The sequence below is a fragment of the Jatropha curcas genome, chromosome 6 (assembly GCF_041381405.1).
Source record: "Jatropha curcas cultivar XTBG-Jc1 chromosome 6, XTBG_Jcur_1.0, whole genome shotgun sequence".
Classification (NCBI taxonomy): Eukaryota; Viridiplantae; Streptophyta; class Magnoliopsida; order Malpighiales; family Euphorbiaceae; genus Jatropha; species Jatropha curcas.
In genome coordinates this window covers 2,242,795-2,269,696 of record NC_143156.1, presented here as the reverse complement: position 1 = coordinate 2,269,696, position 26,902 = coordinate 2,242,795, and the positions used below count along the sequence as shown (strand labels likewise).

The 26,902-nt window shown below is 37.6% G+C and overlaps 1 protein-coding gene across 1 annotated transcript; it reads right to left on the bottom strand.

Moving 5' to 3' along the window:
- Positions 1–20,971: 20,971 nt before the first annotated feature.
- On the bottom strand, positions 20,972–25,562 carry LOC105633332 (disease resistance-like protein DSC1). The gene is given in 5 exon segments (XM_089722829.1): positions 20,972–22,092; positions 23,040–23,324; positions 23,440–23,747; positions 23,750–24,543; positions 24,820–25,562. Coding segments are annotated over 5 exon segments (3,006 nt in total). The 5' UTR covers positions 25,392–25,562; the 3' UTR covers positions 20,972–21,045.
- Positions 25,563–26,902: the final 1,340 nt, after the last annotated feature.

The following is a 26,902-nucleotide window of genomic DNA, read 5'->3' as shown; positions in this document are numbered from 1 at the left end:
TTTTCTACTCCAGGGATGTTGTATTCAAGGAAACTGTTTATCCTTTCCATCACAACACACCTTTTGAGTCATGTACTTTTACGATACCAGACTGTTTAGATAACACCAACCAGGAAACCCCAGAACACACAACCACTATACCTGAAACACCAACACCAACAACACATGACAACATGATTAATCTTGACCAAACAAGACAACAATTTCCAACAGCTGCTGAACCATACATACCAAATAACCAGACAGAACCTACTCAAACTTTACTACCAGAACAATCAATTCAACCACTTAGAAGAAGCACAAGAAATTCAAGACCACCAACTTGGATGACAGATTATATAACCAATTGTGCTAATTCAAATTCCACACATCCCTTACTCAACTCACCCTATTCACATGCATATGCATCTTTTGCATCTAATGTCAACAAAATCCATGAACCTTTATCATATAATCATGCTATTTCTGATGAAAATTGGGTACAAGCAATGCAAACTGAACTCAAAGCTTTAGAAGACAATGGTACCTGGATCTTAACTGAGTTACCTAAAGGGAAGAGGGCCATCGGATGCAAGTGGGTCTACAGAGTCAAATACAAACAAGATGGGACCATAGACAGGTATAAGGCTCGCCTGGTTGCTAAAGGGTTCAATCAAAAACTGGGCATTGATTACAATGACAGTTTTTCTCCTGTTGCTAAAATGGTAACTGTGCGAATCCTATTTGCTCTAGTAGCTAAAAACCAATGGACTCTTCATCAACTTGATATTAACAATGCCTACTTACATGGCTATATTGATGAGGACATCTACATGCAACCTCCAGCTGGTTATTCTAAAGCTTCTAAAGGCCAAGTGTGCAAATTGACTAAGTCACTTTATGGACTTAAGCAGGCTGGCAGAATGTGGAACCAGGAGTTGTCCAACACATTGATCCAGTACGGTTTTCAACAGTCAGTGAATGATCACTGCCTATTTACAAAAGGGGCAGATACTGACTTTCTAGTGCTTATTGTCTATGTGGATGACATTTTAATTGCAGGGCCTAACATTCAACTTATCTGCAACATTAAGGAGTTTCTCCACTCTAAGTTTACCATTAAGGACCTAGGTGATGCCAGATTTTTCTTAGGAATTGAAATCCTACGGTCCCCTGATGGCGTCTACTTATCACAGCAAAAATTTATTCAAGACATGCTGTTAGATTCAAACATACAGCAAACAAAACATGCATCCACGCCATTGGTACAAGGTCAAAAACTTCAAGCAAATATGGGCCCATTACTCACAGAACCAGACAGTTACAGACGTTTAGTGGGGAGATTGCTTTACCTCAGCTTCACTAGACCAGACATTACTTACTCAGTCCAGCAGTTGTCACAACACATGCAAAATCCTTGTCAGGGTCACATGATAGCTGTTTTTCATCTTCTCCGCTACTTAGCTTCCTCCACAGATCTGAAACTGTTCTTCCCCACTTCCTCTACGCTTGATCTTCAAGCATATTGTGATGCTGATTGGGGGGCTTGCCCTGACACTCGACGGTCCCTCACAGGCTATTGTATTTTCATCGGTTCCTCGATCGTGTCATGGAAAACAAAAAAACAACAGGTGGTTAGTCGTTCCTCTGCTGAGGCGGAATACAGAGCCATGGCTAATACAGTGTGTGAAATCATTTGGCTTGACAAAATATTAACAGATTTGCGGGTAAAAATCAAAAAGCCAGTACCTTTATTTTGCGACAACCAAGCAGCACTGCATATTGCCGCCAACCCTGTCTATCACGAACGCACCAAGCATATTGAAATCGACTGCCATCTCACTCGACACTACATTCAAACAGGCCTTATCGACCCACAGCATCTTCCTTCCGACTCACAACTCGCTGATTTCTTCACCAAACTCTTACCCATCTCTAGATTTCGAATGATGACTGTCAAGTTGGGCTTGGTTTCGTTCCCCCCGCTCCAACTTGAGGGGGGCGTGAACGAGTATGAACAGCCTAAGGGCCAACACCAACAGCAAAGCAAAGAAAGAAGAATCGAGAAGCTGCCGCCCTAACCAAAAGCAAAAACCCTAAAAATAAAACACAACATTTCCTATTTATATTAAACCCATATAGCATACCCGTTTCACTTAACCCAAATCCATGTAACAAACCCATCAACCCATATTGTACAGCTGTAATTTTAATTCAGTTACAATAGACAGTATACAATACAGTAGGGCCTAGAGTAAGCAAATACAGCACCCTTGTAAATATAAATAGTACTCATTGTACAAACTTCGGGTAATGAGAAGAGATATACAGTTTCTTCATTTTTGTTTGTTTTCTGTTCACTACACAACTTTATTGATTTAATAAATACACATTAAATTAGAAATTCCTAACACCTAACAGTAATGCAATTTATTTAAAAAAAAAAACAATAATGCAATTTCTGAACGTTGACTGGTGTTTTTTTTTTGACAAAACGTTGACTGGTGTTTTGAATGGCGGGACATGCAACGTTGGGCGAGTTGGTAGAATACGCGGTTGTATTCGTTCTACGGAAGCAGATTGGCAGTTAATTATGTATTTTATCTTTTTGGGAAAATTGTCCGGTGTATGATCTCATCCTACGTGTTAGACTAATTAAAAATAAATTTTAATATAACTAAGTTTTTTTAACCATTGACTAAATAAAATATAAAATAAAACAATAACAATTAAAAAAAATACTTTTCATCATTTAAATTTTTTTGTCAACTTTCAAGGTTTGTACTGTTAATAGATGATTAGGTATTGTTAGATGGAGAGTAGGGAATAAAGTTTTGAACGACTTTTCATCTTTAGAAGAATTGAACGGAAGAATTTCTATTTGCTACACAATTAAAAGGCATATATATTGCCTTCAAAAAAAAAAGGCATATATATTATTCCTCGATTAAGGATTAAGTCAAATTATTAATATATATTAAAAGTATAAAAAGCATATGAGAATTTTCTCTCTTCATAACTCATTTCTTAATTTTTATATTTCTGCAATAACCAAAATGCAAGAAATCAAAATATAAAGAATACAGAAGGTAATATTGGTGTAAATTTTAGTCCATGTTTCATCACAACATTTTTCTTTTCACTGACCATAATATGACTTGAATGATGACAGCTCCAAGATCTTGCAACTAAAATTGAAGAGCTGCAAATGTTTCAGAATGTTACCAGCACTATATCGGTGGACTTCATCAATTATGTGGGTGAAGAATATTCCAGAATTGCTAGAATTAAAAAAAAAAAAAAATTCAAGTCATTTGCTTTGTAGTCTTTTAGTTTGAATTTTATATTTTGAGAATTGAACTTGCAGGTCGAAGTAGAAGTCACTCGGTTAAAAGAGTTAAAATCAAAGAAGTTGAAAGATCTCGTTCTGAAGGAAAGGTCAAACCTGGAAGACATAATAGAAAGACACGCAAATCTAATTCCATATTTTGTACATACTCGATTGCAGATAATGGATACTAGAATGCCCCATTGGACTTGCAAAACTTCATCCCATGTCAATTCTTGGTCCTCTCAGGCTCCATTTAAGGCGACCTCAAAAGATAGCCTTCTCCCATCTTTTTCTCATCCCCAAAGTCGATTCAACTGGGTTTCGCTTGCTCAATTTGGAAACTTTCTTCAAAGCCCATCTGACAACCCATGGCGCACCTTTCTTCACCAAACGCCTCCTTTCTGAAGGTTTTCATCCTTGAAGGTATCGATTCCTTTTTCCTTCAAAGATTCAAATAGAAAGGAAACAAAACCGTCGCGGATGTCTTTGCCTCTGAAATTAATAAAAACTTCATAGTTATTTGCAGTCCAAGCTTCCTTCAGTTCGAAAATATGGAGTATCTTAATCTTAAAGGTTGTATAAAACTTGAAGAATGGCCAGAGATTCCTTGCAATTTAAGGAAATTAGATTTAAGTGAAACTGCAATAAAACAATTGCCTTCATCAATTGGAGATTGCTCTCATCTTGTTACATTGTCATTAAGTGGTTGTACAGAGCTTGAAAATCTTCCACACTGCATTGGCCAGTTACAATCTCTTCACGGCATTGATGTTAGTGGTTGTTTGAAACTGCAGATTGCCAAATAACTTAGGAGATTTAAAATCTCTGGGTGAACTCATTGCAACAAGAAGTGGCATACAAACATTACCATCTTCATTGTCTGGTTTGAATCTGTTGCGGGAACTTATTCTAGTTGATTGTGGTATATCAGAAATTCCACAGAGCACTGGATCATTAGTTTCATTAAAAGAGTTATATTTGGATGGAAACGGTTTCGAAAGCATTCCTGCAAGCATCAATCAACTTTCTAACATGGTTATCCTTAGCTTGAATGATTGTATGAGGCTTAGATATTTGCCAGAGATTCCAATATCATTTTCGTTTTCTGCATCAAATTGCACATGTCCATTCTTTCATTCGAGCTGGAGAGGGATGATGATATTTTGGGTATCTGCTTTTGCGCTGTCATTGATCCCCAACTTCTTCATTCTCATGATCAAGGTTCCATTAAATGTTTTGCTGGATTCGAAGATAAATCTGGAAAGATCCATGACTTTTATTTTCACGTAGGCTGTTGATGCCTAAGTTAGATTCAAAACATGTGCTCCTTTGGTACAAATCTTTCGACTGTAAAGAGCATTTCACTCGGGCCCCTTTCCACTTTGCTATTAGTAATAGTTATGAACCTAGTTATAATAGGGAACCGATGATTAAGTGTAGTGTTCATCCTGTATCTCGGGAACAATATAGGACACCAAAACAAGAAATGATTCAAACCAGTAAGGATGGTGATGGAGATTTTGATTAACTAAACTTCGGTTTTTAATTCAAATCATTGGTTTCTAAGTTTCTGCAGTTATGGGTTAACGCTGTCTCTCTCTTAAGGGCTTGTTGCAGTTGGTGGAAGATCTTTAATCATGTTTGTAGTTATCCTATATGCTTTTAATTATTTGCTAGTTTGGAGTTTTGGAGGGAAGTATTGATTGATCTTTAAAAGATGTTTGCTTCGTTTGAATTGATCTTTAAAACAAAATTTGTAAATTGGTTCAATTATATCAGCAACTCACATAAATATTTTCTTTGGATCTTTGATGCTATATCAACCTATCAAAAAAAAAAAAAAAAAAAAAAGCCTATCAAGTCTATTGTTTTTCTTTGATGTCATACCCTCTTTAATTCATTAAATTATAAAAAATTTTATAATCATTAACTTTTTACGAAATTAAATTAATTTTAAAAAATATTTCTTTGATAATATAGAATCTAGATATATAATTAACCAAAAATAAGAATCTCAATTCTTTACAATTAAACTAATACAATTAGATGCCATTTAAAAATCTTTTCATCATAAATTTATTGTATCTGCTGTTTGTCAAGATGGGTGATTAAGGTTGGAAGGTAACAATTAATTTGACTTTCCTGTAATATTTTTTTTTTTTTAAATTCTATTTTCCTAAGAAAATATATTTCAGTAAAAAAAATTGAATTTCGGGAAAAAAAAAGTTAATCTTATCTTATAATAGTTAAAATATTAAGTTTTATTTAATTTACTATATTTCAAAAAATATATATATACACTAAAACTATTAGGATAAAATTACAAATTTTACAGTATGAAGGATCTTACATGCATTAGTTTGGGTCTACAAGATTATCAAAATCTAAGAAAAAATCATCACGCTCTACACATGCCTGTCCATCTTCATCTTCATCTTCCAGGAAAAGGAAGGACATGACACAAATTGTAAAGAGATGCAATTTGACGCAGAAAATGTTCTTGAGAATGGAAGTTATGTCAAATTTCTCAGCCTCTAACAATCATTCAACTTAGAAAGTAGTTTGATGCTTACAGGTATACTTTTGAAATCGTTTTCATCTAAATATAACTCATCCAATGAAATTAATGACCCAATGCTCTCTGGAATTTCTGATATACCACCCTTATTCAGATAAAATTTCCTTTAGGCAATTCAAACCAGACAAAGGAGGCAATGTCATCAAACCTTTACATCCCTCGCAACATAAGAATTCCAATTTGCTCAATTGATTGATAGATGATGGTAATATTTTTATGCCACTTGCTTTTGCTTCACGCTCCATCCGCAACTTTAAATCTCCAAAATTATCTGGCAGTCCGTTGAATTTCAGACAATCTTTAACATCAATTCCTTCAAGAGATTTTAACTGACAAATACTTTGTGGGGTGGAACTAGACTTGAAGAATTGGGATTAAGGATCAATATAAATATTTACAGAGTTGCTGATAATATTGAACCAATTTACAAAATTTGTTTTAAAGATCAATTGAAATGAAGCAATCATCTTTTAAAGATCAATCTATACTTCCCTCCAAAACTCCAAACTAGCAAATAATTACAAGCATTTAGGATAACTACAAACATGATTAAAGATCTTCCACCAACTGCAACAAGCCCTTAAGATACAATGCCAAAGTACAACTGCAGAAACTTAGAAATAGATTAGCTATTATGAGAGCTAATAGCCAAGTAACAGCCAATAATAAGCTGATTCTCTCCACTTCTGTGTGTTGGGATTATAACTGATCCCGAGTGGGGCCCATAGAAAAATACCAGTGGTAAAAGTAAAATAAAATTACTATTATCACATATGCCTCCAATAATTTCATACTGAATATTGACGATCGAATCCACCAGAAATAATAACCACGGTAAAAATTAAATAATTACCATAAATGCCAAATGAAAAATAAAAACACCGAGACTTACGTGGTTCACCCTTCAACTGTTATGGGCTATGTCTACGGGACAAAAACTCCGAATAATTCTTCCACTAAAAATAGTAGGTACAAAAATAGTGGCAATCTAAGTGTTTCCCAAAAACACCCCAAAATTACAATGCTCACTATTTTCTCTCTTTCCCAATTTTAGGAACCCTTTCCTAAAATTTTCTACACTTAACTGTGTAGATCTTTTCATTTTATGTTTTTGTGCATAGTTTAGGAAAATCACGCGTCATTAACGCGTCCACCGAATGGATGCGTTCATCACGCGTTCACGAATGAAACAAATTTTTTTTTTCTTCTTTGTTCGGCAGTCTTCTTTGACTGCCAAAACAAAAATGTGTTGTATTATTATTTTTTTCTTTTCAAATGTGTGTGGGTCCCACATGTCGGAGGGACCCCACAACAATTCTCCTCCCTCCCGACTACATGCTGGGACTCTTCATTCCTACTGCTTTGACACACACTTCGAACTTCTCCTTCGGAATGACCTTTGTCAATATATCTGTAGTATTTCTGTCTGTGTGGATCTTTCGCAACTGGAACTGCTTCTGTTCAATGACAAGTCTAAGCCAATAATATCTTACATCTATTTGTTTCATTCGTGCATGATACATAGTATTTTTGCTCCAAGTCTAACGCACTTTGACTATCACAATAAACTATATATTCCTCCTGCTACACACCCAATCCTTGAAAGAATCGCTTTAACCAAAGCATTTCCTTTCCTGCTTCCGTTGCTGCAACGTACTCTGCTTCAGTCATAGATAATGAAACACATATTTGCATCAAGATCACTGGCCATATTTGCATCTGTGTAGCCAACAAGTGCAGTCTTTTCACCTCCAAAAGTTAAACATAACTTTGAAGTTCCTCTCAAGTATCTGAAGATCCACTTCACTGCTTCCCAATGTGTCTTCTGGGGATTTGACAGAAATCGGCACACAACGCCAACTGCATGAGCGATATCTGGTCTTGTACACACCATTGCGTACATCAAACTTTCGATCGCTGAAGAATATGGAACATTTAACATATCTGTGACATCCCAGGTTTGAGGCACAACACCTTAGGCGAATCCCACATCGGCTACGCACAAGGTGGAAGTCCTATACATAAAGGGTGGCACTCTAGAACATGGTAGACGCGTTTTGGGTTGGCAGAGCGGAGGTTTCCCTGGCCCAAGAACAAAACCGTGCGGGCCGAAGGCCCAAAGCGGACAATATCTACCATGGGCTGGGTGTTACAATTTGGTATCAGAGCCCTAGGTTTAGTTTCCCCGGGCTTGCATTCATAAGTCAGTATAGTGTACATGCCATGACTACCCTGATGAACTAAGCAGTTGTTGTTCTTTTAGGAGGATGTCACAGGAAGGTGAGAGCGAGTCACACGCCTCCAGAGCAGTGGAGGGTGAGGCTCCAGTAGCACCAAGTCAAGAGGTGTTGTTAAAGCAACTGGCAGATACTTTTAGACAGATTGCAGGTGTGATGCCGCAAGCACCAATAGTAGTAGAAAGAGAAAGAAAGCCCCCACTGGAGAAGCTTAGAAAATATGGGGCGAAGGAATTCAGTGCTAACAAGGATGATAGTCCAGAAATAGCTGAGTATTGGTTAGATGGGACATCGAGAGTTCTGGAACAATTACAGTGTACACCAGAGGACAAGTTGATTTGTGCTACATCATTGTTGATGGATGAAGCATATACATGGTGGACTACTGTGCAGCAGCGAGTCTCAGCAGAGCAGCGTACTTGGCAATTTTTCTTGGAAGAATTCAAGAAAAAGTTCATCACCGAGACTTATCTTGATGCTAGAAGAAAAGACTTCTTATATCTCAGACAGAACAGAATGTCAGTTTCAGAGTATGAGAGAGAATTCACCAGGCTCAGCCGGTATGGTAAGGGGATAGTGGCTACAGAAGCCGAGAGGTGTAAAAAATTTCAAGAAGGCCTGAACAATGAGATTCAGATGGGAGTGGTAGCTTCCAGATTCAGAGAGTTCTCAGCTTTGGTAGAGGCAGCTCAGGAGATAGAGCGAATTCAAGCCAGTCAGCGTACCAGACGCCAGCGGTCTCAGCAAAGGAGAGACCAAACTCAGAGTGCACCCAACACACCTCAGTCAGAAAGCAAGAGATTCAGAGGTGCTAGTAGTTCAGCTAGTTCTAGACCTTCCTTTAGCCAAGGCGCAGCTAGGGATGCTACCATGCCAGCGGTATCAGTTGTGGCTAGTTCTGCCGGTGGTAGTCGAGGTTCAGGCAGAGGAACTAGTAGAGGCACCAGTAGAGGTGCAGAGTCAGCCGGTTATACTTTTCCACCTTGTGAGCATTGTGGTAGACGACATGGTGGAGATTGTTGGTTGGTGACCGGTAAATGTTGGCTATGCGGAGCATCAGACCATCAGAAGAAGGATTGTCCTAAGAGGGCAAAAGTTCCTACACAGTTCATAGCAGGCAGAGGTAGAGGTGAGACCTTCGGAGGGCAGAGACAGCAATCAGAGACTGTGGACAGACCCGATACTAGAGGTCCAGCCAGGGTTTATGCTATGCGAACCAGGGAAGAGGAGGAAGCTCCAGATGTCATAGTTGGTGAGTTTTCTTTATGTGATCATACAGTTTCTGCTTTAATTGATCCTGGATCATCGCATTCATACATTAGCGTACCTAAACCTTGGGTTGAAGGGTTAGAAGTTGCACATGTGAGTCAGGGTATGGTAGTTACTAATCCATTAGGCGATGTAGTAAAAACCCATACAGTGGTTGAAGGATGTCCAATTGTTATTCATGGAAAAGAGTTTCCAGGAGATCTTATGGAGTTGCCATTTAGAGAATTTGATGTTATTCTGGGTATGGATTGGCTATCCAGACATCAGGCTATAGTTGATTGTGCAAAGAAAAGGGTGACATTATATACACCAACAGGGGAAGAGATTATAGTAGTCGGGAAGCGGAGAGATTTTCTGGGAAATGTGATATCAGCTATGGCAGCAAAGAGATTAATTCAGAAGGGTTGTGAAGCATACTTGGTATGTGCATTACAAGCAGAGAAAGAAAAGTCAAAGGTGCAAGACATACCAACAGTGTGTGATTATCCAGATGTATTTCCAGAAGAGTTACCAGGGTTACCACCAAGGAGGGAAGTGGAGTTTACCATAGATGTTTATCCTGGAGCAGCACCAGTATCCATTGCACCTTACAGAATGGCACCAGCAGAGTTAAAAGAGTTGAAGATTCAGCTGCAGGAGTTATTGGACAAAGGCTTTATTAGACCCAGTGTATCACCTTGGGGAGCACCAGTATTATTTGTAAAGAAGAAAGATGGATCTCTCAGATTGTGCATTGACTACAGACAACTGAACAAACTGACCATCAAGAATAAGTATCCCTTGCCTCGCATCGATGATTTGTTTGATCAGCTAAAGGGCGCAGGTATGTTTTCTAAGATCGACCTTAGGTCGGGATACCATCAGTTGCGGATAAAGGAAGAAGATATCGCTAAGACTACATTTAGGACCCGATATGGTCACTATGAATTTTTAGTCATGCCATTCGGTCTCACAAATGCACCGGCGGTTTTCATGGATCTCATGAACCGCGTGTTTCATTCATATCTGGACCAGTTTGTGGTGGTGTTTATAGATGACATTTTAGTCTATTCCAGCGACAAGGTTGAACATGATAAACATTTGCGGATTGTACTTCAGACACTGAGGGATAAACAGTTGTATGCCAAGCTCAGTAAGTGTGAGTTTTGGCTGGAAGAAGTTTCTTTCTTAGGACATGTAGTGTCATCGGAGGGTATCAGAGTGGATCCTAGGAAGATTGAAGCTATTGTTGATTGGAGACCACCCAGAAATGTCACAGAAGTTCGAAGTTTTCTGGGTTTAGCCGGTTATTACAGAAGGTTTGTAAAGGGATTCTCTATCATTGCATCACCTTTAACAAGATTATTGAAGAAAGCAGTTGTCTTCCAATGGGATGATAGATGTCAGCAGAGTTTTGACACTTTGAAGAAAAAGTTGACTGAAGCACCAGTGTTGACCCAGCCAGTGTCAGGTAAAGACTTTGAGATCTACAGTGATGCCTCTCATACTGGGTTAGGATGTGTACTCATGCAAGACAGGAAAGTGGTAGCTTATGTTTCCAGACAATTGAAGCCACATGAATTGAATTATCCAACCCATGATTTAGAACTGGCAGCCATTGTTCTAGCATTTAAGGTATGGCGGCATTATCTGTACGGTGAAAAGTGTTACATTTACACAGATCATCAGAGTTTAAAGTATTTACCGACACAAAAGGACTTGAATTCAAGACAACGGAAATGGATGCAGCTTCTGGCTAATTATGATTATGTCATTAATTACCATCCGGGCAAAGCTAATGTGGTAGCTGATGCCCTTAGCCGGAAATCATTGTTTGCTTTGAGAGCAATGAGAATTAGCATGGAGTTGCAACAGCAGGGAGTTATTCTAGCACAGATGCAAATACAGCCATCTTGGGTTCAAGAGGTAGCAGAAGCACAGAAGAAAGATGCACAAACAGCACTATGGGTGAAACAAGTACATGAAGATCATGGTGGGAAATTTAGATTGGATAATAGTGGAGTCTTATTCTATGAAGACAGGGTTGTTGTACCGCAGATAGGGGAGCTTAGACAAAAGATTCTGCATGAAGCTCATAACAGTCCATACACCATGCATCCAGGTAGTACCAAGATGTATCAAGATCTGAAGAAAGGCTATTGGTGGCCGGGCATGAAGAACGATATTGTAAATGTTGTAACAAGATGTTTAACATGTCAACAAGTAAAGGCAGAACATCAACTGCCATCTGGGTTGCTTCATCCAATAACAGTGCCAACATGGAAATGTGATCAGATCACGATGGATTTTGTTACTGGGTTACCTCAGACGCAGCGGAAGCATGATGCAGTCTGGGTGATTGTGGACAGATTAACTAAGTCCGCACACTTTCTACCAGTTAGGACGGACTATTCTCTGGACAAGTTAGCAGAAATTTATGTTAGAGAAATAGTTCGATTACATGGCATCCCATCATCCATTATATCTGATCGTGATCCAAGGTTTACATCGAAGTTTTGGGGTAAACTGCAGGAAGCATTAGGGACGAAATTGCATTTCAGCACTGCATTTCATCCTCAGACAGATGGGCAATCAGAGAGAATCATTCAGATTCTGGAAGACATGATGAGATCATGTGTCATAGAATTTGAAGGCAGTTGGGACAGATATGTACCTCTCATGGAATTTGCTTACAACAACAGCTACCAATCGAGCATTAAGATGGCACCATATGAAGCATTGTATGGTAGACAATGCAGGACACCTGTGTGTTGGACAGAACTTAGTGAGAAGAAGATTTTGGGTCCAGATTTGGTTAGAGAAACAGAAGAGAAAGTGGAAATCATCAGAAAACGGCTGAAAGAAGCAAGTGATCGACAGAAGTCTTATGCTGATTTAAAGAGAAAGGATATTGAGTACTCGGTTGGTGATAAAGTATTTCTGAAAGTTTCACCATGGAAAAAGATCCTAAGGTTTGGACGAAAGGGTAAGCTTAGCCCTAGGTTCATTGGTCCATACGAGATTGTTGAACGTGTAGGACCATTAGCCTATCGCCTAGCGTTACCTTCAACCTTAGATCGGATTCATAATGTCTTTCATGTATCAATGTTAAGGAGATACAGATCAGACCCATCAGATGTGTTATCAGCAGAAGAGATTGACATTCAGCCGGATCTCACTTATGAAGAAGAACCAGTTCAGATCCTAGCAAGAGAAATTAAAGAATTGCGGAACAAGAAAATAGCATTGGTAAAAGTTCTTTGGAGGAATCATAAGACAGAAGAAGCAACTTGGGAATCTGAAGAAACCATGCGACAACAGTATCCGCAGTTGTTCACAACAGGTAAACTTCGGGACGAAGTTTTTATTTATGAGGGGAGAATTGTGACATCCTACTGAGTCGAGTCTTTTCATAGAGGTGAGTTGAGTCGGATTGAGCCAAACCTGGTTGGGGTAGAATGGGTTTATTAGTGGACTTATTTGAATGAGAGAAAAAGATCAAAGTATAAGGATTAGGATATATTTGCATTAAAAGATCAAGCTTGGGTATTAAGTTGTAGTCTTTTGACAATAGAGGTATCATTTCATAAGTTTCCATCATTTATCTTGATTTTGTGATGGCCTACCCGTAATCATCATTTTCACTTTCCCATTGTTCATCTTTATCTTCATCTTCTTCATCTCCTTCCTTTCCTTTATTTCTCCATCCATTTAGGCAACCTCAATTTTTCAACAAGTAAGTAGACTATCTTGAAGCTTATGTATTCAACCTCTTTGAGTTATATTGTGGAGAATTTATAAGAATTCTGATGTGTATAGGAGAAGGGAGTTCAAAGCTTGTAGAGAAAAGAAGCTAGAACAGAGCTCAAGCTTTTGGAGTGGAGGTTTGATATCTCTTTTCATTTCCTATTTTCTTTGCATGGAATTTGTGTGGTGTGTTGATGCTGAGACAATATATTGCTTCATGTTGAGTGGGAGGACTGGTAATGGTGAGAAAACAGGGGAGACCTTCATCTTGATTTTGACCCCATTTATTGATGGAATTAGGAAGTGTCATAGAAGAGTTATTTGTTCGTCTATGTGTTAGCTTTACGTGGGTTTTTGAATCATCCAAATTGGAGTTGTATATTGAGAGATATGATCAAAAGAATACAGACTGCGCAGGCTGAAAACTCGTCGCGACCTTGCACTGCGCAGGCTGGGAAAACACGTCGCGCGCGCTCGCGACTTTGCACTGCGCGCTCGCGACTTGTGCTTGAAACTCACTGCCTCTTGTTTTACACTACGCGCTCACGACTTTCATCTGCGCGCTCGCGACTTGTTCCTTTGGCCTGTAAGCGCTCGCGACCTTCATCGCGCGCTCGCGAATTTGGCCTGGGAACTCACTGACTCTCAAGTTGCACATTACGCGATCGCGACCTCCATGTGCGCGCTCACGACTTTCACCTGAAACTCACTGTCTCTCATTTGGCACACTACGCGCTTGCGACTTTCAAGTACGCGCTCGCGACTTGTGCCCGATAACTCACTGTCTCTCATTTTGCACTGTACGCGCTCGCGACTTGGTTTTTCATGCACTTTTGGACTTCATTTTCAATGCACTTGCCTTCCTTTGCTTAACTTATATGCCTCCAATCATTTTAGCATCAAAATATAACATTAGAACATGTATCAAACAACATCCAAGCATGCAAATGAAGTGAAATCAAATGAACATTATGATGTATGAACTTATGAACCATTCATATGATGTTGTGTTATACTTTTGACATACCAACATTATGCTCCATTGAGGTTAGGTAGAAACCATGTAGATAAGGCTATGTCGCGACATAGGATAGCAGATCTGCACCTCATACAGTTTGGTACTCCGGCTTCAGGCCGTTGAGTGGATATGATTATATATGGGCCATAGCAGCCAAGCATACAGTATTCATCCAGTTTCATACAGTTTTTCTTATCACTTCGGTTTCACTATAACCTTATGGAGCCATACCGATATCTTGACATACCATTGCATGAATCATACAGCAAGTATCATGCTATATGTGCTTATATGTTCAATTATCCATATGCGTTTACATGCTTATTTCTCTATATGTATGTGCTGATTTGTTATTTCTAAGTTGAGATATCCACTGAGCTTTATTTGCTCAGCGAGTTACCTGTTTAACTCGCAGGTTTTGAGATTGGTCAGTAGAGCGTCAGCTTACAACTGCTGCAGTTCATCTGTAGAAGACTCGGTCTTCAGGGTAGCTACTCATGTTAATATGTATCTTTTGTCTATCCTGTTTATGGCATGTACAGGGCACACTGTTGGACCCATTCATTTTGTAACTAGTATCATGTCTTGTAATAGTACATACACTATTAATGTAAACAACATCAGCATGATATTATTTTCAATATACATTATGATTTTAAGCATGTCAGGCCATACAGTCAACCAGTTTGTAGCATCCCGACTCGGTTCATTCGGGTTTACGGGTGGACCGGGAAGGGGTGTTACAAATTTTAAATTGTAACACCCAGCCCATGGTAGATATTGTCCGCTTTGGGCCTTCGGCCCGCACGGTTTTGTTCTTGGGCCAGGGAAACCTCCGCTCTGCCAACCCAAAACACGTCTACCATGTTCTAGAGTGCCACCCTTTATGTATAGGACTTACACCTTGTGCGTAGCCGATGTGGGATTCGCCTAAGGTGTTGTGCCCCAAACCTGGGATGTCACATACACCCCCCTTAGGGACTCAGCGTCCTCGCTGAGGTTTGCCCCACCACCGGCCAGAGGGACAAGGCTTGGCTCTGATACCAAATTGTAACACCCAGCCCATGGTAGATATTGTCCGCTTTGGGCCTTCGGCCTGCACGGTTTTGTTCTTGGGCCAGGGAAACCTCCGCTCTGCCAACCCAAAATGCGTCTACCATGTTCTAGAGTGTCACCCTTTATGTATAGGACTTCCACCTTGTGCGTAGCCGATGTGGGATTCGCCTAAGGTGTTGTGCCCCAAACCTGGGATGTCACAATATCTCCTTTTTCTTTCTCTGTTGATGGGTAGGATTTCTTACTCAACTTGAAGTAAGCGGCTAGTGGAGTGCTAACTGGTTTAGCATTCTTCATATTGAACCTCTCTAGAACTCGTTCAATATATTTTTCCTGCGATAACCATAACCTGCAGGACTTTCTGTCTCGAATAATCTCCATTCAGAGAATTTGCCTTGCCGATCCCAAATCCTTCATGTTAAATGCTTTTGACAAATCACTTTTTAACCTACTAATCATGTGTGCATCTGGTCCAACGATTAGCATATCATCAACATATAAGAGAAGGATGATAAATTTACCATCAGGGAATTTCTGAACATATACACAAGGATTTGCATCTGTCCTTTTGTAGCCTTGATTCACCATGAAAGAATCAAACTTTTTATACCATTGTCGCGGCGCTTGTTTCAACTCGTTCAAGCTCTTCTTCAAGCGATAAACCATGTCCTCTTTTCCCTTGACCTTGAAACTTTCTGGTTGTTCCATATAGATTTTTTCCTCTAGATCCCCATGCAAGAATGCGGTCTTTACTTCAAGCTGCTCCAACTTAAGATTCAAACTGGCTACTAGACCTAGCACCACTCGAATTGAACTCATTTTCACAACTGGTAAAAAAATCTCATCAAAGTCAATACCTTTCTTTTGATTAAAGCCTTTGACGACCAATCGAGCTTTGTATCTCACTAGGTTGCCATCATCTTTCTTCAGCTTGTACACCCATTTGTTCTTAAGTGTTCTCTTCCCTTTTTGGAGTTTCACCAGCTCATACGTGTCATTCTTTTTCAAAGAATTCATCTCCTCTTGCATGGCCTTTGTCCAGCAATCTTTGTCTTTGCAAGATTGCACATCATGGAAGCTCTCTGGTTCCCCCTCATCATTAGTCAAAACGTAATCAGAACTAGGTACCTTGTAGATGGTTGGCGCTCTCTGGTTGACCTTCTTAACTGAGGTTCAACTCCTTGTGGTGTAATGGGGTTCTTTGGCTCCCCCTATTCAACATCCTCTTCATCATTGTTATTATCTACAATTGTCTCTTGATCCCCTACGACTGCCTCTTCTTCTTTTTCTCATTCTGATTCTGGCATTCCTCCTCCTGTGGCATCATCTATAGGAATGCCTGGTGTAATATCAACAACACCATCACTTGTGGATTCTTCACAAGTTGTATCTACCACGATCTCATTCTCGTGGAATACTACGTCTCGGCTCCGGACAACTTTCTTTTTCATTAGGTCCCACAACCTATAGCCAAACTCTTCGTCTCCATAACCGACAAAAATGCAAGGAACTGACTTGTCATAAAGCTTTGATCTCTGCTCCTTCGGAACATGCATAAATGCCTTGCAGCCAAATACCCTCAGGTGAGAGTATGAAATATTTGTACCTGTCCAGACCTTCTCCGGGATATCAAAATTCAAAGGTGCTAAAGGTAGTCGGTTGATTAGGTAGACAACAGTATTGACAGCTTCTCCCCAAAATGGCTTAGGTAAGTTGGCCATTTTGAGCATGGATCTAACTCTTTCAATGATAGTGCGATTCATCCGTTCAGCAACGCCGTTGTGTTGAGGCGTACCAGGAACTGTCTTTTCATGCCTGATACCGTGCTGACTATAATAATCTCTAAACTCCTTAGAGATATACTCACTACCATTATTCGTGCGCAAACATTTCAATGCCACTCCAGTCTCCCTTTCCACCATTGCATGGAATTGCTGAAAGTGCTTGAATACTTGGTCTTTTGTGCGCAACAAATATATCCATGTTTTTCGTGAGAAATCATCAATGAAGGTTAGGAAATATATACTGCCTCGAAGTGATTCTATCTCCATGGGACTACATACGTCAGAGTGTACCAACTCCAACTTGTTGTCTCTCCTTCTAGAGCTTTTCAGAAATGAGACACGATATTGCTTTCCAAATAAACAATGATCACAAGGATTTATTTTACCATTGGCTAATGGTATGAGGGACTTCTTAGCCAACATATTCAACCCTTTCTCACTAACGTGCACCAGCCGCCTATGCCATAAATTTGGTGAAGCATCATCTGCAACTGTATTCAGTTGACCTGCACATATTATTGCATGCGTCTTATACAGCGAGCAACATAATTTTCCTCTCGCCACCACCAAAGACCCTTTGGTGAGTTTCCAATTACCGTCACCTGTATGATTGTGATAGCCTTCCTTGTCCAGTACACTCACAGACAACAGGTTCAACCGAAGATCGGGAATATGTCTCACATTTTTAAGTGTTAATGTGCACCCAACACTTGTCTTTATGCAGATATCACCGATTCCCACAACTTGCGAGACAGTATTATTTCTCATTTTAATAGAGCCAAAGTCTCCTGCTTTATAAGTGGAAAAGTATTCCCTTTTTTGGAACACAGTGGTATGAAGCACCGGAACCTTCAATCCACTCGGTATCTGCATCTCCAACATGACAACAATCTGCATCATGAGTGACTAAAGTCACCTCACCATCTTCTCTTGAGACTGCAGCAGATGTATTTCTATCATTCTCTTGTCTTCGGTCTGCATTATCCTGTTTGAGTAAACGACAATTTCTTTTGAGATGACCCTCGTTACCGCAAAGGTAATATTTTCTCATCTCTCTGGACTTGGATCTACCACCTGACTTTACATGCCTTGGACCTCTACTCTTGCTCTGGCCCCTATTCTCTGTGAAAAGGGCTTGTGAACTGGTACTGGCAATGTCTCTTCTTCGTAGTTCTTCATTAAGTAGTCTATTCTTTACCATAGACATCGTTACCACACCATTTGGAGCTGAGTTATTCAATGACACCATAAGAGTATCCCAACTATCTGGTAGAAATCCCAACAGTAGGCATGCTTGCATCTCGTCTTCTAAGGACATACCGCTAACTGCTAAATCAGTTACGAGTCTTTCAAAATCGTTCAGGTGTTGTGTAATTGATCGTCCGTCTGACAACTTCAAGTTCATGACTTTATGCATCATGAAGACTTTTCCTTGAGCATTCGTAGCCTCGTACATATTCTCTAATTTCTTCCAGAGAACTTGGGGATCTTTTTCATTTCTCATATGGTTGTACAAGCTAGCATCTATCCATTGGCGTATTGTACCCAATGTCTGCTTCTTTAATTTCTCCCACTGCCTTTCTTTCATTTCTTCTGACTTTCCACTGTCACCTTCAATTGGATCGTACAGATCTTTGCAATTGAGGTATTCCTCCATTCTGGATTTGCACATTGAATAATTTGAATCCATCAATTTGATCATTGCCCCGTTGTTAGCCATGTCGAATTCTGAATCTGACAAATTTTACTATTCACGAATTTTACTATTCACGTGAATAGTAACTTTGTAGAAAATTGACAGAATTTACCAACCAAATGCTCTGATACCAGTTGTTGGGATTATAACTGATCCCGAGTGGGGCCCGCGGAAAAATACCGGTGGTAAAAGTAAAATAAAATTACTATTACCACATATACCTCCAATAATTTCGTATTGGATATTGACGATCGAATTCACCAGAAATAATAACCACGGTAAAAATTAAATAATTACTGTAAATGCCAGATGAAAAATAAGAACACCGAGATCTACGTGATTCACCCTTCAACTGTTATGGGCTACGTCCACGGGACAAAAACTCCGAATAATTCTTCCACTAAAAATAGTAGGTACAAAAGAGATTACAAAAATAGTGACACTCTAAGTGTTTCCCAAAAACACCCCAAAATTACAATCCGCACTATTTTCTCTCTTTCCCAATTTTAGGAACCCTTTCCCAAAATTTTCTACACTTAACTGTGTAGAACTTTTCGTTTTATGTTTTTGTGCATAGTTTAGGAAAATCCTGGACGCGTTAATAATGAATGCGTTAATCACACGTCCAAAATTTCAACAAATTTTTTTTCTTCTTTGTTCGATGACTGCCAAAACAAAAACGTGTTGTATTATTTTTTTTTTCTTTTCAAATGTGTGTGGGTCCCACATGTTGGAGGGACCCACAACACTGTGATGCTATGAATTGAAAACTGAAATCAACCAAAATCCCAAAGTAAAACACACGAAACTAGGAATTCCATTTGCAATATTGTCAATTTCCATTTGCCATACTAATTGACCTTAATCAGAGTCTCTGTCTTGAATTCTTCTCTCATAAATCAGCGTTCGCCGCCTGTACTGTATCCTTGTCTAGTTCTCCCTGACACCATCCTTCTTGGTTTTAATCATTCCTTATTTCGGCTTTCCTATATTCTTCCCAATATGTAGGATGAATGCCACAATTGATCACTCTCCCACTACTGACTTCACGTTTTCCGGAATAATTTACAGAGAAATGATCAAGCTGGAATGAGACTCGAATGAAATTTATTTTATGCTTCAAAGATATATACCTAAGGAACACATGTTTTGAATCTAACTTAGGAAGCCCCAAATATCGAAAATGAAAGTTACGGCCATACTCATACATCTTTCTAGCTTTATCTTGGAAGTTCCCAACACCACTAATGTTATATGCATCAAAATCAACATCTTGGAAATCAAAAACAGCGGCAACATAAAAACCCAACATACGATCAGTCCTTTCCAACTGAACTGAAAGATCTGACCCACTTGTTCGATATTTCATACTTTGCGGCACTTCCACCCCAGGGATACATAATAGATGGTCCTGCTCCATGAAAATATATTTTGTTAAAGAATATCATAATTAATTAACGATAGAGTTGATATAAATAGCTGATGAAAGACTAAATGGATAATTTAAACATAAATTTTAAAAAGCCCATAATTGTTGTGGGGTCCCTCCAACATGTGGGACCCACAGACATTTTGAATGAAGAAAAAAAAAATAATAACACGTTTTTGTTATGGTGGCAGTCAAAGAGGACGGTGCCAAACAAAAGAAAAAAAAAAGGAAAGAAAGAAAAAAGGGAAAGTGGATGCGTGATTAACGCATCCACCGCGTCCCCTTCTCCTATAAAAAGGAGAAGGATCTTCACTTCAAAGCGTACAAAAGCATAAAAACGAAAGGAGTGTAATTTTAGAAAAGGGTTCCTAAAATTGGGAAAGAGAGAAAATAGTGAGGATTGTAATTTTGGGGTGTTTTGTGGGAAACACTTAGAGTGCCACTATTTTTGTAATCTCTTTTGTACCTACTATTTTTAGTAGAAAAATTATTCGGAGTTTTTGTCCCGTGGACGTAGCCCATAACAGTTGAAGGGTGAACCACGTAAATCTCGGTGTTCTTATTTTTCATCTGGCATTTACGATAATTATTTAATTTTTATCGTGGTTATTATTTCTGGTGGATTCGATCGTCAATATCCAATATTTAATTATTGGAGGTATATGTGGTAATAGTAATTTTATTTTACTTTTGCCACCGGTATTTTTCCGCGGGCTCCACTCGAGATAAGTTATATTCCCAACAATAATAACTATTGAAATCTTTTCGTGATATATTTATTTTCATGGTAAGATGATATATAGTTTAATTTTATTATGTTTATCTCTCTTCCCTTGTCAAAGCATAAATTAATTATGAAATTCACAAGTTAGGAAAATATTCCATTGATGTTTATCATCGAAAATCTTAATTAACATTTTTTTTTAAATAAGGACTTCTTTATTAATTTAATATTCGAGAAAGGAAACATACGTTCCGGCCTTGCTGCGTTGAGAACAGGGCTTCCGTAATTTGAAAACGTACATTATCACCCAATTTGATGCAGTTACCAAAATGAAGTTCGGCGTACCGACGGTTGTCTTCTGTTTCCGCTTTTCCAAAGGACGAAAATGATACAAATTCTAAAGAGGTGCAATTTGATGCAGAAAATGACCTTGTGCCTGGAAGCTCTGGCAAATATCTAAGCCTCTTACAATCATCCAACCTAAGAGTCTCCAAGTTAGAAAGTTGTTTGATGCTTGCAGGAATGCTTTCGAAATCGTTTCCATCTAAACGTAACTCTTTCAATGAAACTAATGATCCAATACTCTCTGGAATTTCTGATATACCACAGTTACCCAGATAAAGCTTCCGTAGGCTATTCAAACCGGACAACGAAGGCCATACCGTTAAACCTTTACATCCCTCAAAATATAAACATTCCAATCGGCTCAATTGATTGAAAGAGGATGGTAACGTTTTTATGCCACTTCTACTTGCGTTAAATATCCTCAGAGAATTTAAATCTCCAAAGTTATTTGGCAATCTGTTGAATTTCAAACCCGTAACATCAATGCGTTCAAGAGATAGTAACTGGCCAATGCAGTCTGGAAGATTTTGAAGCTTTGTACACCACCTTAACGATAATGCAACAAGTTGAGAGCAATGTCCAATTGATGAAGGCAATTGTTTTATTGCAGTTTCACTTAAATTTAAATCCAATAAATTGCAAGGAAGCTCTGGACATTCTTCAAGTTTACTGCAACCTCGAAGATTAAGAATCTCAAGATTATCTAACTGAAGGAAGCTTGGCAAACTGCGAATACTTTTACATTAGTCTAAGTGTAGCTGAGCAAGCTTGGTTGAATATTTAAGAGATGAAGGAATCTCAATTAAACTTGTACAATTTGACAAACATAATTCCTCAAGGTTTGGAGCTTGAAATGGGTCCGAAATTCTCAATAAAGACAGAGAGTTGTAGAGGTCCATAACTTTCAAACTTTTAAAAGGCTGTAATAAAAAGAGCAAGAATATGAATTATTAAAATTTCATGTTTTACATATATTTATTATTTATCGAAAAAATAATAATTTCACTACTCATCCAATGGCGGAACGATGGGGTGGCTACTGGCTAGCAGAGGCCATGGGCCCCACGTCTCAAAAATTTTATCTTATATATATTTTTTCAGAAAATGATCAATGTGTAATGTAGCTTGTGAAAAATCTCTTGATTGTTGTACCTTGTACCCAAGTCTGATATTTTAGTAAAAGCATAATTTATATTTATATTTATATTTTTAATATTCTTATTATTTATTTTAAATTTACAATAACTAAAACATAAAGCCAAATACTCACAAAATAATTATTTTACAATTCAAAATTAGTTATTTACTTATTTGTTTATTTAATCAAATATTACAAAAAATAAATTCTAAAAATTTTATTTTAATATAATTTTCTGTACACATACCAAAATTAAAATAAGCCAAGTTAAAGTATGAAGATTAATAAACTTATGTCTAGATAGTTTCTATTTGTTGTTGCTGTAAGGGTAAAAATTAACACATCATCTGTTCTTTAAATAAGTCAAAATATATTCTTAACATTTGAATTTCTTCAGTTTGGACTAATCATATATTGATTGATCAAAACTCATCACTAATATTTAGAATTTAAGATAAAATTAAAAAGTCATTTAATTCAATGACTTGTTCTCTTCATAAAACAATTGTAAATGATTCATTAAGAAAATTTTAAATTCTATTTCCTTAGAAATGCATTTAAGAATAAGCATTAGTTTAATGATTAAAACATATTATTTCTTTTTATGATATTCTTTTGTGATTTCACTGTATATATTTTCGCCCCTCTAAGTTATTATCAAACTACATCTTATTATGTTATATAGGTTCATTTACACCGAATAGAAATATTAAAGTTTAGGAAATATACCTTATTATCTCCATCCCACAGTTGTTTGAGTTGGCTGCTAGGCAAGCAAAGTTGTACAAGGTTATTTGGGCAAAACTTCAACGGCAACGATTTCAAAGGGTAACCTTTCCAAAGTAAATATCTTAGCTCTTCTGGAAGAAAATCAAGTCCATCAGCCAAAATCCCTTTGGAATCAAAGATACCGAGGTATCTAAGATTAGGCATCTTCATGAAACTTTTGGAATTTATCTCAATAGCTCCATCCCTCAACATCCAAAACGAAATACACTCAATCTTATCAGTTCCCTGATAAATGAACAACAAATGAAAATAGATAATTGAGTATAAAATATTTAAAAATAAAAACTATTGGAATCATCACTAATTATGTGGAGCGGTGATAGCAAATTTTTCTCCTTACTGTATTTGTTTTGAATACATGAGAAATGTCCTTAGGATTCCACAACCTACTACGTCCTCCAGGCTGTTTGCATTCCTTATTCACAATCTCCTTTCCCATTTGTTGTAGTAAGTTATGCATTTCTACTCTACGATCACATTTTCGAATGGCGATGAGAGATTTATCATTGAGACTCCTTATTCCACATTTCGCAAAGAAACCAAAACTTTCTATTATTTTTTCAAGGTCCTTTTCTATTGTTTTTTCAAGGAAACATGCAATATCCAGAAATATGCTCTGCTCATTTCTATCTAACCGATCATAACAGAAATATCTTGAATGCTCTTGCTCGGGATGCTTTTCAATTTGAGCAACTGGCTCTCCCAGTACTCTTTCTCCATGCCATAAAGGCTAGAGCCTAAAACTTTTAGTGCTAACGGATTACCTTGAGCATAACTTATCACCTGCTCGGATAGCTCCACGTATCCTTCTTTCGGTTCATTTTGTTTGAAAGCGTGCAAGCTAAAGAGTTGAAGAGCTTCCTCATCAATTAATCCCTCAACCTGATAAATATGTTCTTCATGACAAACATTTTTAAGTACTTGTCTATCTGTACTAGTAATAATGATTCTACTTCCCTTACGGTACAAACTACTGTTTCCAGCTAAAAGATCTAAATCGTTTGAATCATCAACGTCATCAAAAACAATAAGAACTTTTTTACGTTGCAGTCTCCTCAAAATCCAGTCATCTAAAACTAAAAGAGGCGTGCCCATTTTCAAATTTTCGTCCCCCAATAGTGAACCAACGATTTTATTTCGTAAGACAATTGGCTTTTCCTTTCTCATCTCTTCCTTGACATTTGAAACAAAGCAGTGGGCATCAAATTTAGCCTTGATTTGGGAAAACACTATGCCGGCAAGAGTTGTCTTTCCAATACCAGCCATTCCCCAAATTCCTATTGTCCAATTTCTGTCATTTACATCAATATCCAATAACGATATTACTTCCTCGACACGCGAATCAATTCCAACTAACTTGTCATGGTAACTAGCATTTGATGGCATATGACTTAATATCTCTGAAACACGATTGACGATTCTTTGAACTAGCATTTGGTCATTTCTGATCACATATGAAAAACAAAAAGTAAGCCAAAACTTATATATTCTAGAATAAAATCAATTAAGTGTTTGGAAAAACTGGGTGGGTAAAACCCATGATTGAAGGAATAGGAGAAAATGAAACAGAATTTTAACAAGAAAATAAAATAAGTGAGAGTTCAAAGGAGTAGATATCGGGACTAAAAGCCATCTATCGTGTGTGCAAGATTGATCTATTATTGATGAATAGAAAATAAAAAGACATGGAAAAGTAAACAGGGAAAAATGATGACTTTACTTGATCTCATTCGAAACAAAAGCACTTAAGTTGCTGATTGTCTTCAAAGCATGGCACCATCCACCCAGGTTGGGTGAAGTATCGCTGTGATCTTGTAAATACCTGAAAAGTGCCTTTGCAAAAGGCCCTCTTAGCTCTTGAACATTAGTTGGATCTACACGGTAAAAAACTGGCAAAACCATTTGTCCTGACGTTTCTCTGCATTCATTTATCACAACAAGTTCGTCCAAGCACCATGGAGAATCTGCATAGTTTTTGGAGAATATGACGATTGAAATACATGATTCTTGAATTGTTTGCTTGAGGGCTGGTGTTATTTCAGTTCCTTTTTGAAGGTTTTCATCCTTGAAGGTATCGATTCCTTTTTCCTTCAAAGATTCAAAGAGAAAGGAGAGAAAACCGTCGCGGATGTCTTTGCCTCTGAAATTAATAAAAACTTCATAGTTATTTAGCTCGGAAGGGGTTTGCTGGGAAGAGGCTGAGGAAGGAGAAGAAGCAGTATTGGCATTAATGATAAAAGAAGGGGTTCGCTGGGAAGAGGTTGAAGCAAAACAAGAGAAAGAAGAACCCATAATGGAGAATTCCAATGATACAAGAAGCCGTAGAAGGCGAGTTTTATAAAAACAAGTAGAAGAGTTTTATAAAGCAAAACCATTGAGATTTGAGAGCCATCATCACAGAAACTTCAAAGAAGCTTTTAGGAAAGTGAGTGAGTGGAAGTGGGAAAGAGAGAGAAGTGAGGCGATGCGAGAGTAAAGCAAAAAAGAGAGACATTTTAGTGCGTGTGTGAGCGGATCTCATGTGCCGTGTTTGGCAATTCGCTTGATTTGTATAATTACAGTTTATTGCTCACTTGTAAAAGCTACTTCAATTGAATCCAATTGCAGATAAGTATAAAAATCATAGATAAATACCGAGGAAAATTGACCTCACAATCATAATTTAATAATTTTTTTGAATCATAATTAGATAATTATGTAACTATATTATTAATTTGAAAATTAGATAATTATGTAATCCAATTGGTCATAATTTGAAAATTTCAAGAAATATTTCAAGCATCAAAAATATTATATTATTAATTAATCTATTTAGTTGCTCAAAAATCAAAAAATCCACCGTTAATGTCGTTAGTGTTTAGATAATCAAAATGTAATCACTGCCTATTATTCACATTAAAACTATCATTCGAAATGATATAATGTATGATAAGTAACTTATTATATAAATTTACTTTAACAAATTAATAATTAATATATATACTTCTCCGTCTCATAATTTTGATAGGCAAAAAAGAAAATTATCGTGAATATCTTATATTTATACATGGAAAGAGGGAGGAAAAGGGGGGGAAGAAATACACACTATGAACACCATTATTGAAATAGTCAAAAAAGATAATTAAAGGAAATATTTTATACTTATACATGGAGGGAGAAAGAAAACTGGACATATGCATGTACCTCTCCCACGTCCCTTTCTTTATGTATATGTTCGATTGTTCCTTTCGTCATTTCTTTTCAGCTAAGTTGGCCTATCTTTACAATGTTATATTTACTATTTTAGCCCGTTATTTAGTTATATATGATACAAAATTTGCTCCATTCAGTCATGAGTCACCGTACAAATATCTTTACAATTTTATAATAATTAGCAAATATTTTTATATTTGAAAATACTCTAACTCGTTCTTCTTAAGAGAAAAAACTAACTAAACCACGTATCTGATTACCTTCATTGCTATTTTGATTTTTGGCAAAGTAAAAAGACATTTGTAATCTTTTTTCTTTTAATTGTTCGTTATTAGATTTATTAAATAAATACCATCAACAATGTGTTGATTAAAATGGTAAGCGACTTAAATTTTCAAAAAAGTGAGAACACAAGTTCAATCATCGAAAAACGTAGCCTGCACTTTATTAAGAGCGCAAAAAAACCTTTACGCTCAAGGTGAATTACATCCCTCGGTTATACGGAAAAAAAAAAAGAATGCAATGAGTATAAGTGATATTAAGTAACGGATTGAGCCTGCATGAGCCCAATTTGTCCCAACCCCTAACTTGAACTCATATTACAAGAGGCA